Source organism: Phocoena sinus, chromosome 2 (assembly GCF_008692025.1).
Source record: "Phocoena sinus isolate mPhoSin1 chromosome 2, mPhoSin1.pri, whole genome shotgun sequence".
NCBI lineage: Eukaryota > Metazoa > Chordata > Mammalia > Artiodactyla > Phocoenidae > Phocoena > Phocoena sinus.
Window position 1 is genome coordinate 177,788,361 of NC_045764.1, and position 23,189 is coordinate 177,811,549.

Here is a 23,189-nt window from a genome sequence, read left to right on the forward strand (position 1 = left end):
AACAAGGGAGGACAAAACGTTTAAGTTATTAAATCAAATATACAGTGATTCATTTAATATGTACATATTTACAAAAATGCACTTTCACGAGGAGGGGCGGCCGGGGCCAGCAGGTGGGCAGCGGCCTGGTGCCCACGGCAGACGTTGACAGTTGCGAGGGGAGAGTCTGTGTGAAGGCACTTGTCACAAGCTTCAATACTGCCACCGTCCCGGGGAGAACAGAGCAGTCAGGAAGGGCACTTCTGAAAGCACAGTTGAGAGATCTCTGGAGCGAGCGCTCTGGGCAGGAGCGAGCGAGGACGGCAGACTGGGGCGGATGGACTGGCGAGCTGGCGAGGGTCTGCCCACGGGCCTCAGGCCACGCCGACCGCCACGGGCCCCACCAATGACCTCAAGCCCCACTGCAACCGCAGGTGCCACCAACAGCCATGGGCCACGCCGAACATCACAGGTCCCACTGAGAGCCACGGGTCCCGCTGTCAGCCTCGGGTGGTCCCACCGACAGCCATGGGTCCCACTGGCTCTTTGGCCTGGAGCCACTGAGAACCCCAAGTGAGGAATAAAGGAAGATTCTGTAAACAGCGCACCACCTCTGGGAACAAACGCTCAACGATTTGGTGAGAACACAGACATCCTTGCTTTCTCCTGCCACGCGGCGAGTGCGACACACAGAAACGTTACAAAAATAGCAACTACCCGAGAATACTGCGTTGTTTTCCGCCTGACAGTTACCCAATAATTTATACAAGCTTAAAGAAACATAGAAAATAAACATCTGTTTTTTGTTTTTGGTGTTTTTTTTTTACACAAAATAAAGGAACTATGCACACGGCCTCGGCCTCCGGTGGTCCGGCGGGTGGCGTGGCACCCGGCGAGGGGCCCTGGGTCCCGGCCCAGCTGGCGGCCGCAGCCCTACTCCCGGACGGCACGGCACATGGCGCCGCGGCTCCCAACGGCGCGGTTGTCCACCTTAGGGCCTGAGGCCCAGCGGGCCGGCCTCCCAGGCGAGCAGCCGGGGTCTTTGGTGAACTTGCGTGAGAGGAACTTCTCGGCCTCCGGAGCGTCGTCCTCGCCGCGGCCGGGCTCCTCGTCCTCCCTGCTGCCCGCCGGCCCGGGCAGCGCCTCACCCACCCTGCGCGGGGCTGGCGTGAAGTTCTTGCAGGGGAACAGCACGTCCTTGGGGCCGCCCGGCCGCTCGATGGGGTTGCGGATGGGGTTGAGCGGGGCCCACTGGTTGTTGGCGCCCTCCTCCCGCGGCAGCCGGCTCCTCTCTCGCTCTTTCCTGCGCTTGCGGGTCCACCACACGCAGATAGCCACGCACACCAGACACAGCATGCTGAACACGCCGCACAGCACCGACACCAGCAGACCTGGGGCGGGGACGCCGCGAGGGGACCGTCGGGCGGGGGTCCTCTGGCTCCCGGTGGTGGGGAGGGTCCCAGGAGCAGGGCCGGGGAGGGGGTGCATGGGGGGCTGGGGGCCCTTCGCTGGCAGGTGCAGAGCAGTTGCAGCATTTTGTGGATTGGGTGGCACGGCCCCCCGGCAGGGCCAGGACAATTCGCAGGCCCTCCCCTCCAAGCCCCACGTGCCTGAAAGATTCCCACGGCCCGGGGGCCGAGAGGCGGCCCCCTTCCTCCTTCTCACCCGTGGAGGAGCTGCCCACGACGACCGTCTCCACCTTGACCTCGGTGACAGCCAGCAGCAGCGAGCTGTTCCCCTGTCGGGTGATGGCCGCCACGATGGCTCGAGCTGCACTCTGGATCAGGCTGCTGTCCGGCAGGTCGCGGCGTGCCGGGCTGAAGGACTGAGGCAGAGGACAGAGCTGAGGGGCAGCGCGCCCGCGTCCGGAGGCCTGGGACCCCCACCCCCAGTGGGACAGCGTGCCTGGCCCCGTGTGCAGCCCCAGGGCACACTGAGCTTCCCGTCCAGGCCAGCGGCTCTCGATCAGCGGCAAGGAGGGATGCGGGTGGCTGTGGTCCCACGAGCAGGGCCGTCCCTGGAGCAGAGTGAGGGGCTTGGGAACCTGCGGCCCCAAGGCTTCCTGGAGGGAGGCTCATCGAAGGGCAGGGGGTCGCCCCACGCTGGGCAGTTCACGGGGAGGTGGGTGAGGCTTGGTCTGCACTTTCCTGGTCTGGATCCCCTGCACCTGGGGCTAGGACGGCTGTCCCTGCGGATAGGCTCCCAGCCCCAGCCAGCCACGCCTAGAGTCCAGAGGGTGCCACAAACCCAGCACTGGCCCCCGATGCCGGGGCTCCCCCGAGCCCTGCCGGCACCGTGCGGCCCTGCTGCCCCAACACCGGCACCCAGCCAGCACCCTGAGAAGCTGCCCTGCCCCTACCCCCTTGTCTCTCCCCGCACGCCCCCAGCCACAGCCTCCCCAGACCCCATGGTGCCCGTTTACACTGGGTAGCCACCTGGGCCCCCGAGCAGGGCCCCAAGGACACCCACTCAGCCGAGGGCCCGGGCAGGTGGCCAGGCCCTGACCACACATCCCAAGGCGGCCTGATCCCACGGGCACCCCTGCTGCCATAGACACCAGGGAACACAGCACAGGTGAAGTAGGGAGCCGGGTGCAGCCGAGGCGACAGAAAAATGAAGCTTCCACCCACAGTCCCGCCCGCCCCGTCCAGTCGGGCAGGCCCTGGCCTTAGCGCCGCACCCAGGCCACAACTGACCCCCATGGTCTCGAGCCAGAGTCCCACCTGAGGGCTCCCCATCCGGGGGCCCCGGGCTCAGGAGCTTCCTCACGCTCCCTACCCTGCTCTCAAGGGATCCTCCAGCTATACCCCGTCGCTGTCCACCCTGGCCACTCTCCTTCCCTCTCTGGGTGCTGCCTCTGTACCCCGACTCCTGCCGTCACCCGGTGCCTCCCCTGCCCAGAGTCCCAGCTGTGCGCGCCGGCCCCGCGGAGCTGCGCATGCGCCCTGCCCGGCCCCTCTTCCTCCCCTCGCCGGGCTGACAGTGCCTCTCCTGCAGGCCCACCCCGGCTCCGCCGGCCTCCAGCAAGGGCACGGGGAGCGGCCACAGCCCTACGCCGCACAACTGTGCCGGAGCGGACTCCCAGGTCTGTGGTCACCCCGTGTCCCCAAGTACCTGGGAGCCAGCCTGGCCTGGGCCCTCTGCCCCAGTCCCCGCCAGGCACACGTGCAGAGGAGGGCCCTGGAAAGGGGAGCGCTGAACAAGGGTGCCCACCCCGCCTGCCGGTACCCACCATAGCCACCTCCACCGCGCTGGCCTCTGAGGACGGCCGGTCACAGAGCAGCACAAGAAGGTGGTCCCGGGCCACCGCCCGCGTGGCTGGTAGAGCGCGGATCCCTGAGCAGACAGCACCCACGGTGGTGCCCTGAGCAAAGACGGGCTGCACGTGAGCACGGCCCAGGGACCGAGAATCTGAGGTGTCCACCCCCAGCTGGCACCTCGGGCCGGTGGTGGGACACGCCTTACAGGCTGTCTGAGGGAGCAGAGCAGGGATGCGGGGGGAGTGGGGGGGTACTGGCTCCCACAGCGGTCCTGTGCCCCCTCACCCACGACACAAACCACCACCACGGTCAGGGCTGGGTGGGGTCTCACCCGGTGCTCAGGCCACAAAGACGTAAGGACGGGGATGCGGCCTGAGTGAGAAGTGCCCGCGGAGCTGTGGGCTGCCCCAGCCTCCCTGGAAGGCCACCTTCAGCCCAGGTCCCTGGACAACTGGAGGAACAGGCACCTCGGCCCAGACTGGCCACTCCTGGCCACTCCCCTGGGACCAACACTTCACCTCATCTGAGCGCACTCGGCCAGGCTCCCCAGCCTCCCTGACCCCACAGGCGCCAGGCGGCCAGCAGGGGTCTCGGGCCACCTCAGTGGCCACTGGAGGAAGGATGCAGCACCGGGGCTCCGCAGACCTTCGCGGTGCGCGGTGGACGGCGCCGCTCACCTGGGGCACCTGGTCGCGGTCGAAGTGCAGGGTGAGGCGGGCGCAGTTGTTGTCCAGGTGGCCGGAGCGCGGCCGGCAAGGGGTGCTGGGCAGCAAGGGCTCCTCCGCGCCACACTCCCCCCAGGCCAGGCAGGGCGGCTGCAGGCACTGGCCCGCGGCCCTCTCCTGGCACCGCTGCCCAGGTGGGCACTGGGTGCTCAGGGCGTCAGGTCGGCCAGCCAGCAGGCAGGGCTTCCGGCCGCACCACACCTGGGCACACGCAGATGGGACCCGCAAACACACCGGCACCACGCGGGGGAGGGGGAAAGACACGGTCGGGTCAGTGAGTCCCGGGGCGGGGCGGGGCGGGGCGGGGCGGGGCAGGGCGGGGCCCACCCGGGGGACCCCCAGCGCTCCCAGGTTGAATGTGGCACCAGAAGGACACCACCAGAGCAGGGCAGGGCAGGCCCAGGTCTTCTGGAGCCTGACTCACCCGTCCCCCTCTCCCAGCACCCTCACAGGGTGAGCAACAGGGTCACGGATGAATGACGGGGACCCCAGGGCACTGGACACCCAGCAGGGCCGGCTGGAGAGGCTCTGGGGCAGGAGCCCCCTGTACCTTGCTGCAAGCCCGGCGGCCGTCCAGGCAGCGGCAGCTGTTACAGTCCTCCACCCAGGAGCCCCCGTGAGGGAAGGGCACTCCCTGGGACCAGCAGGACCTCCCGGACACAGTCACTGCGGGGAGGAGAGGTGGGGGCAGCCGTGACGGCCGGGTCTCGCCCTGCCCCCCCAGGCACGGCCCTCGCCCATGACGTGCCCCCACCTACCCTCCTGGCACCGCGGGCCGGCCCGGCCAGGAGGGCAACTACAGCGGTAGCCGTTGACCTCGTCCACACACGTGGCCCCGTAGGCGCAGGGTGAGGACTGGCACTCGTCAATGTCTGCGGGGAAAGCGGCGGCTCATCGGGCAGCAAGTGGGAGGAGCAGCTCCCGGCCAGCTGGGGCCTCGGGTTGCCCTGGGGGGCCCTCTGGGCTGGGCCTGGCACCGTCACTGTCACCAGCCCGAGGCTTAAGCACCACCCCCATCTGCCTCTGGGACGGGTGGAGGGGGGCGGCCTCTGGGTACTGAGACCTCGACCCAAACTAGGGTCTGCCCCTTGCCGGGTGGCAGGGCACAGACAAAGGAAACTACGGCTCAGGGTGAGGTGGGAGCAGCTCCGAAGGCTGGGGTCCCACAGCACTGCCCGCCCGGTGCCCCCCGGCCCCTCACTGATGCGGCAGTCAGGGCCTGCGAAGCCCGGCGCACACTCGCAGCGGAACCAGTTGACGCCGTCCACGCAGACACCGCCGTTGTAGCTGCAGGGGAGAGGGTGGGTGTCAGGGGGCCCAGGACAGGCTGAGCTCCCCGGCCAGCCCGCCTCAGGGGCTGCCACTCACCAAGGCAGGGGATTGCAGTCGTTGGTATCTGTGTTTGCGGAAAAAAGAAGACAGTAGGCACGGCATCCACCCGCCTGGCACCCATCCGTGCCGAGCCTGGGGCACCCCAGGCATGCAGGGCGGGAGGATACCGAGCTCCCCAGCCAGCCCACCGTGACCAGGCTGGAGGCTGGGGGGCCAGGGCCGCTCTGGGAGGAGAGCCCGTCCTGGAGGGGACTGGCCTAGGAGGGTGGGGTGCGCGAGCAGGACGCCCAGGCCACAGGGCGAGTGGCTGGCGGGAGACGGACAGAGGGCAGAACACGGGAGGGGGCTGGGCTGCGGGGCTCGGGGGGTGTTGGAGGTGGCACGGCAGATCTTGGGGTTCAACGGGACTTTGGTGGCCAAGTGCAAGGGGCAGGTCTGTGAGGCAGGTTCGAGGGGGAACAGGACCCGGAAGCTGTGGGAGAGAGGAGTGGGTCCCACCCACGCCCAAGGGCTCACTGTGTGTGCAGGTACGGCCCTCCCAGCCGTCCCGGCAGATGCAGGAGAAGGAGTCCCCGCTGCCCACACAGGTGCCCCCATTCACGCAGGGGTTGGGCAGGCAGCTGCTGTTCTTGGCTGCAAGGGCGGAGGAAGAGAGGAAGGAGGCGGGGGGGGGGGGGGGGGGGGGGGGCTTTCACCTGGGCTGGGCAGACCAGGTGTTCCACCCCACGCCTCCAACCCAGACAGCAAGGGGCAGGCAGGGCCAGCGTGCCCTCGGGGCGCCTCACCGACCGTGCAGGTGCTGCCCTTCCAGCCCGGGGGGCAGGCGCAGCGGAAGGTATCGCCGCTGTCGTAGCACGTGCCACCGTTGCTGCAGGTGTAGGCGTCACACTGGAACTCACCTGCGGGCACACGGCCGCTCAGGGGGTGCCTGGAGCAGTGGGTGGCATCCCGGTGGGCAGCCCCCAGCGCAGCAGGGGCTCACGGGCACTCACGCGAGTGGCAGGTCTTGCCCTTCCAACCATCGTCACACGCGCAGTAGAAGTCGTTGACCAGGTCGTAGCAACGGCCGCGGCTGTGGCAGGGATCGGGAAGGCAGTCGTTGGGATCTGGGGGTGAGGACGCCGGTCAGCAGGGGGTCACCGGCGCTCAGGGAGGGCTGCCCGGGGGAGGAGGCGCCGGAGCTGGGCCAGGGAGAGACAGAGGGCGTGGGGAGGGCAAGCGTGTGCCCCTCCGCCACACACACACACACACACACACACACACACACACACACACACACACACACCACCCGGCTTCCGGTCACCAGCTCGCCACATGGAGCTGGTGACCACCTGGGGCCGCTGAGGCTGAGGTGCCCGGTGACAGGCCACGTGGGGCCCGAGGGAGGGGCAGCACGGCCCACTCACTGGTGTCGCAGAGCTCGCCCTCCCAGCCGCTGGGGCAGAAGCAGCGGAAGGTGTCCACCTCGTCGATGCAGGTGCCCCCATTGCGGCACGGCTGGCCGAGGCAGTCGTCGATGTCTGCAGGAGGCGGGCGTAAGCCAGGTCCCCAGGCCTCCCGGCCCCCTCCCAGCCCCCGGTCCACAGCCACTCACTCTCATGGCAGTAGGTGCCTGTGAAGCCGCTGTCACAGACACAGGAAAAGTTGCCCCCGGGCTGGCTGACGCAGTGTCCATGGGGGCCACACACGCCGGAGGGGGCCACGCGGGCCACCCTGGTCCCCGCCTCGAACCCGCAGCCATCGACCACTGCCACAGAGATGGGAGGGGTCAGCCCCACCTCTGCAGACCCCACCCACCTCTCACCTCACCCCACCCCACCCCACGCCCTCAGGCCCCGCCCACACTGCACCCACCTCTGCAGGCCCCCCCAGGGCACGGCTCCCGGGGCTCAGAGCAGTTCTTGCCGCCCACATCTTCGGGGCACGCACAGTAGTAGTCGCCCTCCAGGTTATAGCAGCGGGCCCCGTTCTGGCAGGGGCTTGGCTGGCAGAAGTCAACATCCACCTGGGAGGCGGGGCACCCACGAGAGCCCAGGCCCTACTGTTGGCGCTGGACAATGAGCCAGGCCTCGCTGGCGTCCATACAAGGAACCCCAAGGTCCAGGCCCCACCTGGACTAGACAGCCAGGCCAGGCCCCTCCCACCACCCTCGCCTCAGGGCAGCCCTCTTCCGCTGCATCCGGCCTTCGCCCCTCTTACTGGCAGGAAGGCCAGCTATCGGGCCCCCCTCCCCAGCCACCAGGGCCACCCTGAGCCCTGTCCGCGGGTCCTTCCCAGAAGCATCACCGCCAGGCTCCACGGCGCTGGACAGGACCTCTATCCTGGGCCCCAGGAAGCCTGCTGCTGGCCAGGAGACCCGCCCCTTGCACCCCTGCAGCCCCACTAGTCTCCCCTGCAACGGCCAGGGCAGGTCAGAGGGCGGGGGTGCGCGAGCCTCTCCTCAGACCCGCGTGTGGCACCCCCACCCCACCCTAGTGCCCCTCTTTCAGGGGCCCAGGTGCTCCAGCCACTGTGGGAATCAGACAGACAGGGCTTGGGGCAGCCGGCTGACCGGCCAGGGCTCCCGGCCCACCCCACCAGGAGGGGCTCATCGTGACAAGCAGTGACCCTGCGGCCCCGCTCTGCCCCTGCCCAGAAAGGCAGCCCGGACTCTCTGCAGGGCCGAGCGACAACTGTGGCCCCTCTTGGCCACTCGGACGGGCCACCCGGGCAGCAGCTGGAGGAGGGGGAGGCAGGTAGCACACGCAGGCCTCACCTCGCAGAGCGGCCCCGAGAAGCCCTGGGGGCAGTGGCAGCGGAAGCCGTCGACCAGGTCCTCGCAGAGGCCGATGTGGCAGGGGCTGCTGGCACATCCGTCCAGCCGGCGCTCACAGTGCCGGCCCCCGAAGCCCCGTGGGCACACGCACAGGTAGCCGTTCACCAGGTCCTGGGGGGAGTGGGGGGAGCGGGGGGTGAACCTCCCGCAGCCGCCCCCGCAGGCGGCTCCCCCGACGCTCCCTCCACGTGCGCGCACGGCACGGACCGGCCCTCACCTTGCAGGTGCCGCCGTGCTGACACTGGCCCCCACAGTCGTTGACGTCTGCGGGGCAGAGGCACTGTTACGGCTGGGATTCCCTCTCCCCCCAGCCCCGCCCACCTGCGCCCGCCCACCCATACTGACTGATGTGACAGTCGGTGCCCTTCCAGCCCGGGATGCAATCACAGTAATAGCCACCAATCAGGTTTTTGCAAGAAAAAGCATTAAGGCACGGCTTCCCTTCACACTCATTGGCGTCTGTGAACGAGACAAGGGCAGCGATGGGGCCCAGGCCCCACCCCCCCCCGCGCCCGCAGCAGCCGCGCATGCCCAGTGCACAGCCCACGCACACACGCGCCCCGCGGGCCCCTCACCCAGCTGGCAGGTGGCTCCCGCCCACTGCTCAGGACAGATGCACTCGAAGCCGTCCACCTGGTCCACGCAGGTGCCCCCTGCCGCACACGGGTTGGAGGTGCACTCGTCAATGTCTGCAGAGGATCAGAAGAAGAGGTGTGGGGCGGGAAGGAGGGACACGGGCCTGGCTCTTCCTGTCACCCCTCCCCTGACCACTGCCGCCCACATGGACGCGGCCACTCCACCCCTACCCTCCAGACCCCTCAGATGCCAGGCTGAGTGCCCCAGAGGCACTGGAGTGGGCACTCACCAAGCGCACAGGTGGGCCCGCTCCAGCCGGATGGGCAGTGGCACTCGAAGCCTGAGGGCACCTCGTGGCAGGAGCCCCCGTTGGCACACGGGTTCGAGGCACAGGCGTGCTCGGCTGTGTTGAGAACCACGGGAAGTGGGTGTGGCGGCCCAGGGCCCCTCCTTCCTCCCCAAGCCCCCAAGGCCCCGAGGTGGGAGCGGGGGGGTGCCTGCCACACAAAAGGCCAGAGTGGTGGGCCCAGCCAGCTCCCGGCCCCGACGTACCCCGCTCGCAGTTCTTGCCCGAGTAGCCGTCGGGGCAGGCACAGCGGTACTGGTCAGGCTCCGCGTTGATGCACGTGCCCCCGTTGGTACAGGGGTGGTGGCTGCCGCAGTAGTTCAGGTCTAGGGCCAGGGGTGGGCGCTCAGGGAGTAGACCGAGCGCCTCGCTCCCTACCTCCCCGAGGCGCCTACCTGGGGCCTCACCACCCCCGCCCCTCGCCCACCAGGCACACCTTTGTTGCAGAGCAGGCCGCCCCAGTTGGTCTCGCAGCTGCACTGCCAGGGCTCCACACAGCTGCCGTGCACGCAGCCCGGGTACGGGACGCACTCGTCACAGAATCTCCCCTGCCAGCCATAGCTGCACCTGGGGAAAGCCGAGGGCCGTGAGGCCACGTGTGTTAACAGTGGACCCCAGGAGCTTTGGCCGCTCCCAGGGTGGCTTGGGGACACGGGCGCAGAGTCACATGGGCCGCCCAGGGCCGGCAGCCTCAGCCTTTGAACTGAAAAGGGCCCCGGGCCAGGCGGGGGTTACGGTCCCGCCGGCCAGCCCGCACCGTCACGGCACTCCCGGCCGCTGGCCTCGCACAGTTGGCCGCAGCTGTCCAGTCACTCCTCCCGGAGCTATTTTGGGACTCACCCCAAGCAGGGCCCCGAGAGCAAGCGCCAGGAAAGGAAGGCACTGTCGGGACCCCAGGAATGAGAGGGCCAGGTGCTGCCAGGCCCGCGCGGGCCAGCGGGGCGTCAGGAAAGGACTCCTGGCCTGGCCCCAGCCGGTAACCGTGGGCGCAGCACGTGACCTCACCTGGGACTCAAGGGCAGTAACTTCTCTCTCCACGAGGCCCAATCACGGGCGCATCTCACAGATGGGGACACTGAGGCCCACAGGCCGCCCCAGTCCAGCCCTGAGAGAAGCCAGGTTCAGGGCAGCCCTTGGGCTAGAGTCACCCGCTCCCCGGCAAATGGCCTCAAAAGGCCTGTTGGCTGCAAGGCCACGACCCTGAGGCCTGGCCCTGCCTGAGCTGTGGGCCAACGTCCTCTGTGGGAAGTCCTTCAGGAGGAGGGGCAGAAAGACGCCCAGGCCATCAGCGAGGGCCGGAGCTCAGCCAGCCGGGGGCACTGCTCTCGGGGGAGAGAGACCAGCACCCTGTGCTAGACGCCCCGGGGCCCGGCGGGCTGCCCTTCAGGCCCTGGATGTGACCCCCAGGGGACCCTCCCTAGAACTTCGTCCTGCAGGATGGAGTGACGTCCGTGCCATCACCCACCACGTGGATTTATTTTTGGAAAAGGAAAGAGCCACGGCCCTTCCCGGGCTGCCCCCGTGGCCCACGGCACCCAGCAGGGACGCTGGCCAGCTCAGCCAATGCAGGACAGGGAAACCAAGGCCGGTGAGAAGGGGCTCCTCCGGCCCCCCGTACCCGGGGGCGGCGTGCGCGGTGTGTGTGCCGGCCTGGGCCACACGCCCCCATCCACCACCCTCCCTCCGGGTGACCCCTGCCAGGGAGCACGAGGGTCCCTCGGGCGCGCTCTCGGCCCTGGGTGGGGCAGCCCTCTCCACGCCCCCCCTACCCCAGGTTTCCTGGCCCCAGAAGCCCAGGGAGGAGACGGCAGGAAGGCACGGCCATCTCCGCAGCATCCGGTGGGGGTTTGTCCTGCGCTGAAACCTGAGCCCTGAGCCACGGGCGGCAGCTGGGCCTCACCCGCAGGCCAAGGAGAGAGGCGGCTAGGGCTCACCTAGAGCCTCTGTCCCAAGCGTCCCACGCCACACCCCCCGCCCCCTCCGCGCCTTCCTGCACAGCCCACACTGCAGTGGAGGGCGGACCTCTCCCACCCTCCTCCCACCCGGCTGCTCCGTTACCGGCAACCCAGAGCCGCTAGCACGGCCCTGCTCCATTGTGCTCACGACCCAGGTGGGGACCCGTCTGCCCGGAGTCCCAGGGCTCATGCCCACCACACAGGTCACAGGGCAGGGCTTCAGGGGAGGGCCCTGCCCAGGGCAGGGAGCAGTGCTGCACTCCGTCTCCCACCCAGGATCTGGTTCCTGGAGGTACCTGTCCCTCAAGACATGAACCCACCCTGGGCCAGGCCCCAGGTGCCCTCTCACCGGCACTGTGCTCCCCACGCCACTTGGAGATCCACTCAACTTGTCTGAAACCTGGCCTAGTGAGTGGCCGGGTGGGTACAGCCCTAGCCCCCTGCCTATCCCTGGGCAGCCTGCCCGCCTCCCTGCCCTGGGACTGGCGGGTCTGCTCCACATGCCACTTCCCAGGCCAAAGCCACCACGGGACGAGCGGAGGGTCACCCTCCCGTCCCGGCCCCGGATCCCAAACACTGCCCTCCCCGTCCACGCTCAACAGGGGAGTTACTACATTTCTCTGCTTAGCGCCCTTACCTGAAAAACACACCTGGGAGCAAAGCCGCCCTCCAGGGGTTCCGGGGATGAGTGAGACCCCAGGCTGGGGCACAGGCGTCACTCCCCGCACCTGCGCATCTCTGCCAACGTGCAGGCCCCTCCCAGGGGCTCGCCCCTGAGCACCCACCTGGTCCCCCAGGCCCAGCTCCCGGGCCATCCTCACGCACCCGCGGAGCCCACCCTTGCTCACACACCCTAGAGAGCCCTGCTCTAAGCCCTCCCGGCTCCGAAGCCTGGCCCCGCCCCTCCAGCTGTCCCAACCCCCGCTTCTCTGCCCACTACCTGGCAGGACTACTCCTCCCTTCCCACAGCCACCAGACCCTGCCCAAGCCGGCAACTCTACCTTCCCCCCAATCAAGGTCTCCGATGGCCTCCCCTGTCTGCATGAGGCTGCGGGGAACCCTCGCTCTCTGGTTCCCTCTGACCCCCGGCCAACCCTGTGTCACTGCCCGGTGGCCTCTGCCAGCTCATCGTACACTGTCACCAGCAGGAGGCTGGGACCGGCTCCTGGACCTCTTCTCCTCTCCAACTGCCCCCCGGCGGCTGTCAGCACCGCCCGTGTGCCTCAGGGGCCCACCTGTGTCTCGGGCCAGGCCTCTCCCCACAAACCCGGGGCAGGGCAGGGCGGGGCACCTGCTGCTCTCACCCCTGCCTGCTGCACCTGAGCCCATCCCTGTGTCCAGTGGCACAGGGTATAGAAGGCTTGGGGTCCTCCCCGATCCTCCCCGCTTCCACTCCAGGACGTCTGCAGGACTGCCCACCCTTCCACCTCCCACTGGACCGTCACCATCACACACCCCCTCCCCAGCCTGGCCCCTCCCACACAGCAGCTGCTCTGGTCCTTCCATCCCACCTCGCTCAGCTCCAAACCCTGCAGCAGCACCCCCTTCTTTTCTAGGTCCCCCCCACACTCACCACCCTCCCTGTCCTCCACCCACAAGCACAAGCCGCTGTGCCCTCTGCACCTCCTGTGCTGCAGCCACCTGCCCTCGGGTGGCTCTCTGCCTCCCGTGTAAGACCGTCCCAACCAAGTTACGTGAAACGGCCCTGGCCGCCCCCTCCCCAGGCCCCCGCACCCCTGTCCTCGTGGGGCTATCACTGTTGGGCACGCCCAGGCTCTGAGGCCACGTGCGTCCCTGTGCCGATTATAAGCTGCGTGGGAGCAGGGCCCGTGTCCCCACTCACTGCGGCCCCAACACCCAGCTCCCCAGCACCGCGTCCACAGCAGGCGCTCAGCCAAACCCTGCTGAGGGAGCAAGTGTGCCTGGAGAACAAAGAAGGGGCAGCGCCCGGCACCCACTCACCTGCACTCCCCAGGCACGGAGCATCCCCCGTGGAGCAGGTTACATCCTTGCTTACACACGGCTGCAAAGAGAGAGATCAGAAAGGCGCCGCTGCTGCCAGCCATGCACGGGCCCCCACAGCCCTGAGGCAGGCACAGGGTGGGGGTGGGGGGCCTCCGGGTGGCTCCCCGCACAGCCCTCCACGCGGCCCTGCACAGCCCGCTCACCCTCCTTGCACTCCTTGCCCATCCAGCCGTCCATGCAGGCCTTGTTGCCGTACTGGTCGCAGGTGTAGTGGCCGAAGAAGTCGTTGCGAGGCCGGCAGAACTTGTTGCAGGTGGCGCTGTAGTAGTTCTCGTCGCAGCGTACGCGGATCTTCAGCTCCAGGTGTGCCACGTGGCCGCTGAAATGCAGGCTCTTCCAGCGGTCCTCCGGGTTGATCATGCCCGCGTGTGACACCCGCTCGATCAGCAGTTCCTCTTGGGGGGGCGGCAGAGTCAGCCGGCTCAGCCACCACACCCCCCTCGGAGGCGCACAGCCTGCCAAACCACGCGGCCAGCGGCCTCAGGCCACAGAGCCGGGACAGCAGGGCCACCGCAGGAAGCGCGGGGCTAGAGGGGCCTCCTGCCCCGCTAACGCAGGCGACCCCGCCTGTGCCCCGCAGCCCGCGGCCCTGCTCCCACCGGCACCCCCACCGGGCACCACGCCCACCCCTCACCAGTGGACGTCGCTGGCCACCCTCCCGCCCCTGCCGGGACCCCTTCTCTCTGAGGGCCTTCCCTGCAGCAACCGCACCGCTCACTACCGCTCATCTGAAAACAAGCCTCTCTCGGCCCCGAGCACGCACGGATCCAGCGACCCGATGGCTGGGCCTCCCTTCAAACCAAGCTGCCGCGTGGGCGGAAGCGCCCTGAGCTGGCAACCACAGGCGCCGGGCTCGTGGTACGTCTCCCTATACGCTCGTACCAGTTCGGGGAAGTCTGCAATAAGAGGCTAAGGATCCCGTGCACCCCCCCACCCCCGAGCTACAGGAGAGGCCAGGCCCCTCCCTGAAGCGTCTCTCCCTGGGCCGACCCATCCCCGCCCTCCTCCGGGGAACACTCCTGCCTTGGGCAGCCTGTCCCCACGCCCGCCCAGCCCCGCTGACCGCCGCTTCCAGCGGCCCCTCTGCGTCCCCACAGCGTCGTCACCTGTGGGACCCAGGGGCTCGGTCTGCCTCGGCATTCAACTGCCCGCGTGACACTGCCCCCAAACGCAGCATGTCCAAACTGCGCTCCGGCCCGTCCGCAAGACGGCTTCTCGGCCCTGCGGCTGCTCAGGCCACCCCCGCCCGCTCTCACCACGTCCAACCCACCAGCAAGCCCCATGCCTTGGCCTTCAGAGCGACCGGAGCCCCTCTCACCCCGCAGGCTGCTCCTGGTCCCAGCACCCCCAACCGCCACCTGCGTTCACACAACCGCCTCCTCAGCCATCTCCACGCCGGTCCTGCAACCCGCCCTCCAGCAGCAGCCTGAGCGACCCCGCTCCGGGAGAAAGCCAGCCCACGAAGCCTCCGCGACCTGACCCCGGCCTTGCTGGCCTAATCGCTGCCTCCACCCCTGCCACGAGGGCCCCATGCTCTTCTCCAGATGCATCGGGCTCACTCCTGCCTCAGGGCCGTGCACGCAAATGCTCTTCCTTGTTTGTCCAAGGAAAACCTCTCTGCCCCACCACCACAGGGCCCCGCAGACGCCCTGCAAGGTCGGCCAGCCACCAGGTGAGCCTGCGGGGGAGGGTCACCAAGCCCCAAGTTCCAGGGCAGGTGGGCAGAGGGGGGCTCAGAAAGCCAGAGAGAGCTCTCGGCAGCGAACCACTCCGCTGCGCCACTGACCCGGCCTCAAAAGAACAGGCTTGGGTCTTCAGCAGGAGGCTACGGGAGCGCTGGGGAGGCCCAGGTGCGGCCCTCGGCCCTCAGTGAGGACACACGCCCATCAGAACAACACAGAGGAAGCTGAGGCTGGGGAGGAGGGCAGTGCACGCGCAGCTCAGCAAATCACAAGGGTGGCAGAGCTTCCTCGCAGCCAGGGCAAAAAGGGAAACAGCACAAAGATCCTCAGGGTCTTTCCTGCCACGTGGGCCTTTGTCCCCAGCAGGCAAAGGACCAGGAACCTGGCTAGGTGCATCTCCGTGAACGAGGGGGTCAGCCTCCCAGTGCCCTGAGGGAGGCCCTGCAGGCAGCGGTCCACCCAGCCGGGGCTAACTCACCATCTGGGGTGGTGTCATTGTCCCAGTCCCAGGCCTCCACGATGAGGGTGAAGGAGCGCTGCGGACACAGGGAGGGGCCCGTCAGGTACCCGAGGCCCTGCCCCAGCCCAATCCTCCCACCACCACCACCACCACCACCACCATGCCTCGGCCACACCCCCACTTTATCCCTCGGCTCTGAGGAGGGGTCTCCTCAGCAGACCCCGAGATGACCCCCTGGAGGAGGACTGCCCCTCCGGGTCATGAAGGCTCAGGGGGTGTGAGCTCGCGGCTCCCGCAGCTTCGTGGCCCACCAGCGAGCCTGACCGGCTTGGGTCAGGACGGAGAGAAGGGAGAGTGACCCAGACAGAGCAGCGGGCAGAAGGTGGGCACAGCTGGAGCAGCTGCAGACAGGGGTGCCAGGTGGCCGGGGACCAGAGGGGGTTGAGCGGGAGGCCCCTCGGCAGCTCACAGGGGCCCAACCCACCGTGGGGAACAGCAGGTCCCACCCCCAGCCTGCCCGGGAGGGACGATGCCCCGTCACCAGGCCACGGGACGGCAGGGGCAGGCCCAAACGCTGGTGCCGCCCCCCCACCCCCCACCCCGGGACACAGTAAACGTCTGCCCCACTAGCCTGCCTCACCCAAGACCCAGAAAGCAGCCCCTGCTGCACAGATAGGGAAACTGAGGCCCAGGGACTGTCCAAGGCAGCCTCAGCCTATGCTCTCTCCCCCTCCCTGCCCCCAAGACCATCCGGCCCTCGGGCACCAGGCAAGTGATGGGGTGAATGATGGGCTGACATCACTGAGCAGCCCCAGGACACCACCGCCCCGCCTGCCGTGAAGACAGCCAGACGCTCCCGGCACAAACTCGCGCCTCGCCTCACCCCTCCCTGCCCAGCTCTTCCCCGGCCGGGACCCTCCGTGGCTCCCCACTCCATGCTGCTCGGCCCCCTCTCGGGCCAGCCACAAAGGTGCCGACTACCACCCACCCTGCCCTAGCCCTACCCGGGCTGGGGGCTCACAGGACAGGGCCATGTCTGGGACACGGGCTGGCCGGCTTCCTGCCCGAGGGCTACTGCCCTGGGGAGGCCAGACGCCTCCCCACCCTCGGCACCCCCATCTCCCAGCCCCTGCAGGCTGGCTTCTTCGCCCCTGCAGCTGCCTGCCGGCACCCCACTCCACTCAGCCCTGGCTCTGCCGTCCCCCACATCCCGGCCCCAGGCAGCTCCCCGCGGGCTGCCTGCCACATCCAATCGCACGCACAGCCCCTGGACACCCAAGCGCGGTCCTCCCTCAGAGACCCTCCTCTTGTCCCCTACCCCGTGCCTCCAGCTGCCCTTCCTCTTCCCGCCCCTCCCACGACACGGCCTCAGGGCCCAGGACACACGTGCCCACCCTCAACTTCGCTCAGCTCACCTACGCCGCTGCCCCTGCCCTGAGCCCAGCCCCCCAGCAGCTGTCTCCCAGACACCCCTGGACGACCCGCAGGAGTTCATGCTCACAGCCGCCACCCTAGGACCCACACCCACCCAGGAAGCATGGGCGGGAAGCAGGAAACCACCCTCCATCCTTCTAGAAGCCCGCCCCCCGCCCCCGTGGAGCTGTCCCCAGGCTCTCAATCCCACCTCTTCAGTCTCCCTGAAACCCATTCCCTCACTCCTGCCACTGCCCTCTGCCAGGCCATCAGGATCCGTGCCCAGGATGCCCATCTCTACCAGAAGGGCTCCCGGCAGACACTGGGGCCTCCACACCCCCGTTCACAGGAGCCCCAGTGACCCCCAGGGCTCTGTCCACATGTCCCCCACTGCTCATCCCTCTTGGGGCTCCCTGTGGCGTGCACCCTCCTCACAGGTACCCAGCATGCCCACCCTGCCCCTGGGCCTTTCCACACACGGCTCCATCCCACTGCCTGGAATGCTCCCGGCAGACGGGTGAGTCAGCGGGGCACGGAGCTGCTGTTCTAAAAGGGGGTCAGGGCAGGCCGCGGAGAGGGTGCCTCTGGGCTTGAGGCTGCAGAGTACGGGAAGGAGCCCTGTGGCAGGGCCTCAGGCTGGAAGAGCAGGGATGTGGGAACAGGGGTCTCAGAGTCAGACGGTGGGGCTGCCAGCCCCTGTGCCAGTCTTGGTGCTAACGCTTTGGAGCAAAGTGGGTGGCTGCCAGGTGGGTCTGAATGAGGCCAGAGACCAACGGGGCTTCAGCAGTCGTGCTGGCCACCTGGCAGAACGGGCTATAAAGGACACAGGAGGAAGCAAGGAGTTGACACGGGCTGCGCCCAAGAGGGCGGGACCATGGCGGTCAAGGCCCCCAGTAGGGCAGGGGGAGGAACGCCCCAGGCCGGGCTGCCCATCCCACAGGGCGCTCACCCCTTGGGGCAGCCGGAGTCCACCTCCCCACACCTGGGCTTCGGGGAGTAGGGAGCGCCTCCTGGCTCCCAGGAAACCCCACGCCAGCCACTCAGGTAGGATTACCGCCACCTTCGCCAGAGCCCAGGGCTCCGGTTACCTGCTCCCGCGGGGACATGTGCTGCCCGCCCACCCGCAAGGGCCCCACCGCCCGCCAGCTGGGTTCCCTACACCTGGACGGCAGGAAGTCATCCAGAGAGAACCTGAGCCACTGGGTGGGGCGGCACCTCCTCTCCTCCTCCCGACTGGCCTCTAGGACTCAGTTTCCCTCCTGCAAATGGCAACCTTTCGTTCCACTGCTGCTGCCTTGTGGGTCATGGGCCCGGCAGGGCTTTGTCAACCCCAGGTCTCTACAGAACAGGAAAAAGGCAACAGGCCTGGACGGGAGGCCTCGGAGGGCACACTGCATCCCAGGGACCGGGCTGGGGGGTGGGTGCCTGGGCAGGGTTGATGACAGCTAGGGGCCGGGGGCGGGTTCCTTAGGAAGCAGGCAGGAGAACACCCCTGGCCAGGCACAGTTGGGCCACCAGCCTGCCCAACCTCGAGAGGCCCACCCAGCCGGCTGGCATTAGTCCCTGAAGACCCAGCCACACCTCTTCCAGGAAGCCCGCCCTGACCTACCCACACCAGAATCCCAGCCCGACCACGGCCTTCTTCCTGGCCCACCCCCAAGGCTAGGTCCAAACCCTTTGTCTGACCCCCCAGAAAGGATGATGGGGCAGCCGCCCACAGACATAGAAATGGCACAGGGCAGACGTGGGGCCGGATGTGCCACACCCCACGGCCCAGGACACCCCAGGCCAAGAAGGCCTAGCACAGACCCTGGACCTGCTGCCCTGGCTCCTCTCCCACAGCACCCTGCATCAGCGCCCGGCCCCCCACGGAGCAGAGCTTCACGCCGGCGCCAGGAGCTCTAAGCACAGATACGTTTCCTGAAACCCGAGCTTCAGAAAGGCCCAAGCCTCTGCCTCCATTGTCACCCGACAGGGAGGAGAGGGGGCCGCCTCCCCTCAAGGCGCTGGGCCCCGGCACCCCCGCAGGAGGAGCGGACCGCAGGCCTCCCCACAAGGAAAGCCAGACACCCACACTCCGCACCAGGGACCAGACAGGGCCTTGCCTGGGCGTGCCCCTCCCACCCCCCTGCGGGCCGGCAGCAGCCCACGGTCTCACGACACCTCATCACACGCACGTTGCAGGGCTGCAAAGCCCACAGTCAGGTCGACCCTGGTCACACCAGGCTCATGGTAGCCTGGGGGATGAGGACGCCAGTGTACCTGGCTCAGGCCTGAGGATTAGAGATGCCTGTCTCCACCAAGAAACCCCTCGCTGGCCCAGCCTGCCCTCAGCCAGACACTACCCCTGAGAGGCTCCCTGAAAGCCACAATCCCTCCAAGGAGCCGCTGCCTACACCCCCCAGCAAGCTCCTCCTTGCCACACTGCAGCCTTGCTCCCCAACCCACCTCTCATGCCCAGGGACAAAACCCCCGCCCATATCCAAGCGCTCCACTGGCCGGTGCAGCCCTCCCGGTGTCCCCACTTTGCCCGAGAGCCCCGCCCTGCTGCCCCAGCATCAAAGCCTTGACCAAGACCCCTGAAGTACAGGGCAGGTGACGGCACGGAGCAGGTGCAGCCTGCCAAGCCCCACCTGGGCAGGACCCCAGGGTCCCAGTGGGAAGGTATGGAGAGGAAGGGGGCAGAGGAGGCCCCGGGAGCAGTGTGGGGAAGGGGCCAGGGTCCACGTTAGCTCCCACCCCAGTCCCCAGCTCCTTGGGGGTCGGGAGCACACGGAGGGTGGTGCCACACACCACCCAGGGCAGCTTAGGTGCTCCCAGGCGCAGACCTTGGCCTGGCCCACCTTGGGATGGGGGCTCGTGCCGCTGACAAGCCCCCTTGGCAGTTGGACGTGGGGGGGCTGGGCCCTGTGTCCACATCCCGGCAGACCTCCCCCTTGGGTGTGCATGCCCCCGACTGGCCCAAGTCCCCTGCCCACCCCTGAGCACGTCACAGACCCCGCAAGGGACTCCGGCCTCCTGCTGGGCAGCCAGCGAGGAAGCGGGGAGACTAGGCCAGCCGGAAGGCCAGGCTGGGCACTGAGCCCTGCAGCCCTGTCCCCCGTCCACAAGCCCACACAGTTGCACCACGCGGCCAGGTCCCAGGACCTGCTCTGGCCCACGAGCTCAGGTTGGCTACACCGTCAGAAACGGGATCAGGCCCAGGCCCACCTCGGTCTTCCTCACGACTCCAGCTTGGCCTTCACGAGCAGCCACACCCCATCTGTGCCACCATACACAGCCACCCCCTCGAACCCACAGGGCTCGCTCCAGGAGAGGGACCCTCGACCTGTGGGCCAGCTCCTGGGGTCCCAGCTACCAGAACGTAAACCAAGTAGGCAGGTGTGGCCTCTAACTAGGCAGCAGGACCCCTCACTCAGGGCCCCCAATGCCACACTGCACCTCCATCGGCCAGCCCCACCTGGCCCTTCCAACACCCCCAGTGGCCACCTACCACACCCAGAGAGAACTCACGCGTGCACACCTGCACACACACGTGACCAAAAGTGGCCTCCGCCCTGCTAGCTACAGGCCAGGCGCTGGGGCCGACACGGCATCACCTACCTCCTGCAGGGGACCAGCGGGACGCATACAGACATCCATGGGGCCGGATGAGGAGAGAAGAGGCAGGCCTCACACCCAGGCTGACCCCACCTTCCTCACCTCCAAGACCCTGGACACGCCCCTCTCCAGAAAGCTAAGCCCGACACCAACCTGAAACCACAGGCGGTAGACAGCACAGGGACCCCGGCCCATGCGGCCAGGTCAGGGTGCCCCAACCAGGCCTGGGGCAGCGGCGGAGGGGGGCGTTCGGGACTGGCTGAGGGTCACTGGGGCAGGCGCAGACCAGCTGCCGGCCCTCCCCGTCCAGGGGCCTGGGTCGGGTGCAGGAGGGCGGCTCCCCACACCCGTGCACCTGCAGCCACCTTCAAGGCCCTGCTCACACCCCTACTCCAGGGTCCTGAACGGGAGCCCTCCCACCTGAAGCCCCGAGGCAAGGCCCGGCCCCCTCCTCGGTCCCCAGGGCACCAAACGCAGTCCTCACTTTCTCCGGTCAGGGTCAAGGGCCCTAGTGGGCACACTGGGTTCCAAACTCGCCCCAGCTCAACTCACCCCAGCTCACGGGATGGAGCTGGACTTGCAGCAGGCAGAGGCAGTGTGGCCCCAGGGCTGCTGCCGGCCGAGCGGAAATACCAGTGCGCTGGCATCGCCGCACCGGCTGCAGCAGGGAGAAGAGGACAAGCGCAGCCCCCCAGGCACACGGCTGCCCCCCAGCCTCACCCCCGACCGGAGGGCGGGCCACCTGCTCCTTCCGAGAGGACCCAGCTTGGGGCAGGAGGAAGGGAGGGGAGCTGGCCCAGGACCCGGCGCCCAGTCTGCAGGCTCCTGCCTGGGGAGACCAGGGCCTGCCCCGTCCCGTTCCACCCCTGGCCGGCCAGCGGGGCCGAGCACCCGAGGGACACGCGTTGGCCCGCCACATTCCTCCAGGCCTCCCTGCCCCCACGGCCACTGCTGCCAACTCGAGCCGAAAACACATCCTCAGGTAGCGATTTCGAACCGCGCTGGCTCCGGCCCAAGCGCAGATGACAGGCTGCGGGCCCTGCTCAGACCTGCCTGCTGCGCCGCTGCGGGGGCGAGGGGGCTGGGCTCATCCCGGCGCCCGGGGCCTCCCAGGCCGCCCCTGCCGTTTCCACCCCAGGGACACATTCCCCGTCTGAGGCCCCAGGATCAAGGGAGACCCCAGAGACCAGCCAGGTATGTGGGGGTAGAGCTGTGGCCCCAGAGGGGTGTAGCCAGGGGTCAGGAAGGTGGTAAATAGGACAGGGGAGGCCCCCGGCCCAGGCTGAGGAGAAGGTGCCAGCACAGGGCTCAGAGCCGGGTCGGGGAGGAGGGCGTCGGGCCCAACTTCAACCAGCCCGGCCTCAACCTCTCGTCTCTTCCAGAACCGAGACATCAGGTGGACATACTCCTGTCGGCTCCCACTGGCTGGTCCAGCCAAAGGTCCTTAGTCGGAAGGACAGCCTCTCAGTCGGAGCCTGGCGTCCTGCTACAGCCAGACCCACCCCAGCTGCGGGCACCTGCTCCTGCACACAGAGGCCCTGCTTCACAGGGTCCTCTCTCATCCCTGCCCCCACCCAGGTCCCTGCATGCACCACAAAGACCTGGGAGGGCCACATCAGGCAGCAGGAAGCCTTCGCCTGCCCAACCACAGCTCCCTGCAGCCCACGGTGATGAGCCATATCCCTACCAGCATTCTCAGGCCCAAGGCTCCCGCCTGACGGGCCAGCTCCAAGCCCCCTCCCACAAAAGAATAAAACCAAAAACCCAAGACTGCAAGGTGTAAGGAGCCTGACAAAGAATCACTGCACCAGGGCCCACTGAACCTTCCCCCTGGATCTGGGCCAGGAGCAAAGGCTGCCACCAGCACACGTGCCCGAGGTCTGCCCGGGCCCAGGTCCCCCGGTGCCCGCCGGAGCTGCCACCCCCCACCCCCGCCCCCGGGCATCCAGGAAACTGCAGGGCAGGCGCAGGCTGGCCAAGGGCCCAGGCGGCTCCGCCGGGGCCTGCCCCAGACCAGCCCCAGCACGCGCGGCGCACATGCCTCCCCGGCCTGCCCAGGCCCGAGGCGCCTGGCCGCGCCTCCCCACCCAGACAGACACGCGCAGGGCGACGCAGGCACACGCCGCGGGCGGCCGTGCACGCGGGCCGAGGCCACCCCGCCCGGCCGCGACCCCCGCGCGCCCACGTGGCCGGGCGCGGACCCGGCCCCACGGAGCAGGCGCCCAGGGTCCGCCCGCCGCGCGGCGCCCCCTGCCGGCCCCACCCGCAGGGTCCGGGCGCGCGAGGCTCGCACTTACGGCCGGGGCCGCAGGTGCCGGGAGGCCGAGGGGCCGAGGGGCGGCGGGCAGGGCGGGGCCGGGAGCCGGGCGCCGAGGGAGGGGAGGACTGGGGGAGGGGGATGGGGGGCGCACGTACCGGCCAGGCGAACTGGAAGGGGATGACGACGAGACCCGGTTCCTGGTCGCCTCCGGCCCGGGCCCGGGCCCGCGCCCGGTCCCCCGCGGCGCCCACCGGCGGCAGGTAGAAGGAGTTGCCGCCCAGCACGGGCGTGGCGCCGTGGCCGTAGCTGCAGGGCCCCGTGGGCGTCACCTTGGCCTGGTACTCCTTGAGGCACACTCGCACGTACGTGTCGCACTCGTCGTGGCCGCAGCCCCCCGCGCGCGTCGTCCGGCCGTCGCCGTCACAGCAGGCGCCGCTCAGCAGCTCCCCGTTCACGTTCCGCAGCGCGCTCAGCTGCAGCTCGAAATAGCCCATGGGCCGCGCCGCCTAAAAATAAGGCAGAGGGAGAGCGCAGGGAAGCGCGGGCCGGGGTCGCGAGCCGGGGCGCCCCGCCCCCACCCGCCGCGCAGCCTCGAGGGCTTCCGAACCGCGGCGCCCGCAAGCGGTGCCGCCGACCCCGAGGGACGGCCCGGTGCGCCCCGTCCGCGCCCCCGCTCACCTGCACGCAGAGCGCCAACAGCAGCAGCAGCTGCCGGGGCAGGCGCCCCCGGCTCCGCGCCCGCATCGCCTCCTCGACCCCGC

At 68.7% G+C, this 23,189-nt stretch overlaps 1 protein-coding gene across 3 annotated transcripts; it reads right to left on the reverse strand.

Annotated features, from left to right (window-relative positions):
• Positions 1-23,189, reverse strand: JAG2 (jagged canonical Notch ligand 2). Of its 3 annotated transcripts, XM_032624464.1 has the most exons (26): positions 23,107-23,189; positions 22,584-22,934; positions 15,174-15,231; positions 13,157-13,408; positions 12,951-13,011; positions 9,470-9,600; positions 9,240-9,359; positions 8,977-9,090; positions 8,687-8,800; positions 8,457-8,570; positions 8,329-8,375; positions 8,052-8,222; positions 7,151-7,301; positions 6,891-7,043; positions 6,703-6,816; positions 6,289-6,402; positions 6,082-6,195; positions 5,813-5,929; positions 5,333-5,360; positions 5,166-5,251; positions 4,723-4,836; positions 4,515-4,630; positions 3,917-4,165; positions 3,212-3,343; positions 1,645-1,804; positions 1-1,370 (listed from the first exon to the last, which is right to left on the reverse strand). In XM_032624464.1, the coding sequence occupies exons 1-26, from the start codon at positions 23,170-23,172 to the stop codon at positions 913-915; spliced, it is 3,705 nt and encodes a 1,234-aa protein (XP_032480355.1). In that variant the 5' UTR covers positions 23,173-23,189; the 3' UTR covers positions 1-912. The 3 variants fall into 3 exon arrangements, with proteins under 3 accessions (XP_032480355.1, XP_032480356.1, XP_032480357.1); XM_032624465.1 differs by lacking the exon at positions 8,457-8,570; XM_032624466.1 differs by lacking the exons at positions 15,174-15,231; positions 23,107-23,189 and having other exon boundaries at positions 22,584-22,671.

Coding starts and splice junctions, on each gene's coding strand:
- JAG2 (XM_032624464.1), bottom strand. CDS start 23,172: ATGCGGGCGCGGAGCCGGGGGCGCCTGCCCCGGCAGCTGCTGCTGCTG. Junction 9,360..9,469: donor CGGCCTGCTCTGCAACAAAG/GTGTGCCTGGTG, acceptor CCCTGGCCCTAG/ACCTGAACTACTGCGGCAGC. Junction 5,930..6,081: donor GGGCAGCACCTGCACGGTCG/GTGAGGCGCCCC, acceptor CCGCCCTTGCAG/CCAAGAACAGCAGCTGCCTG.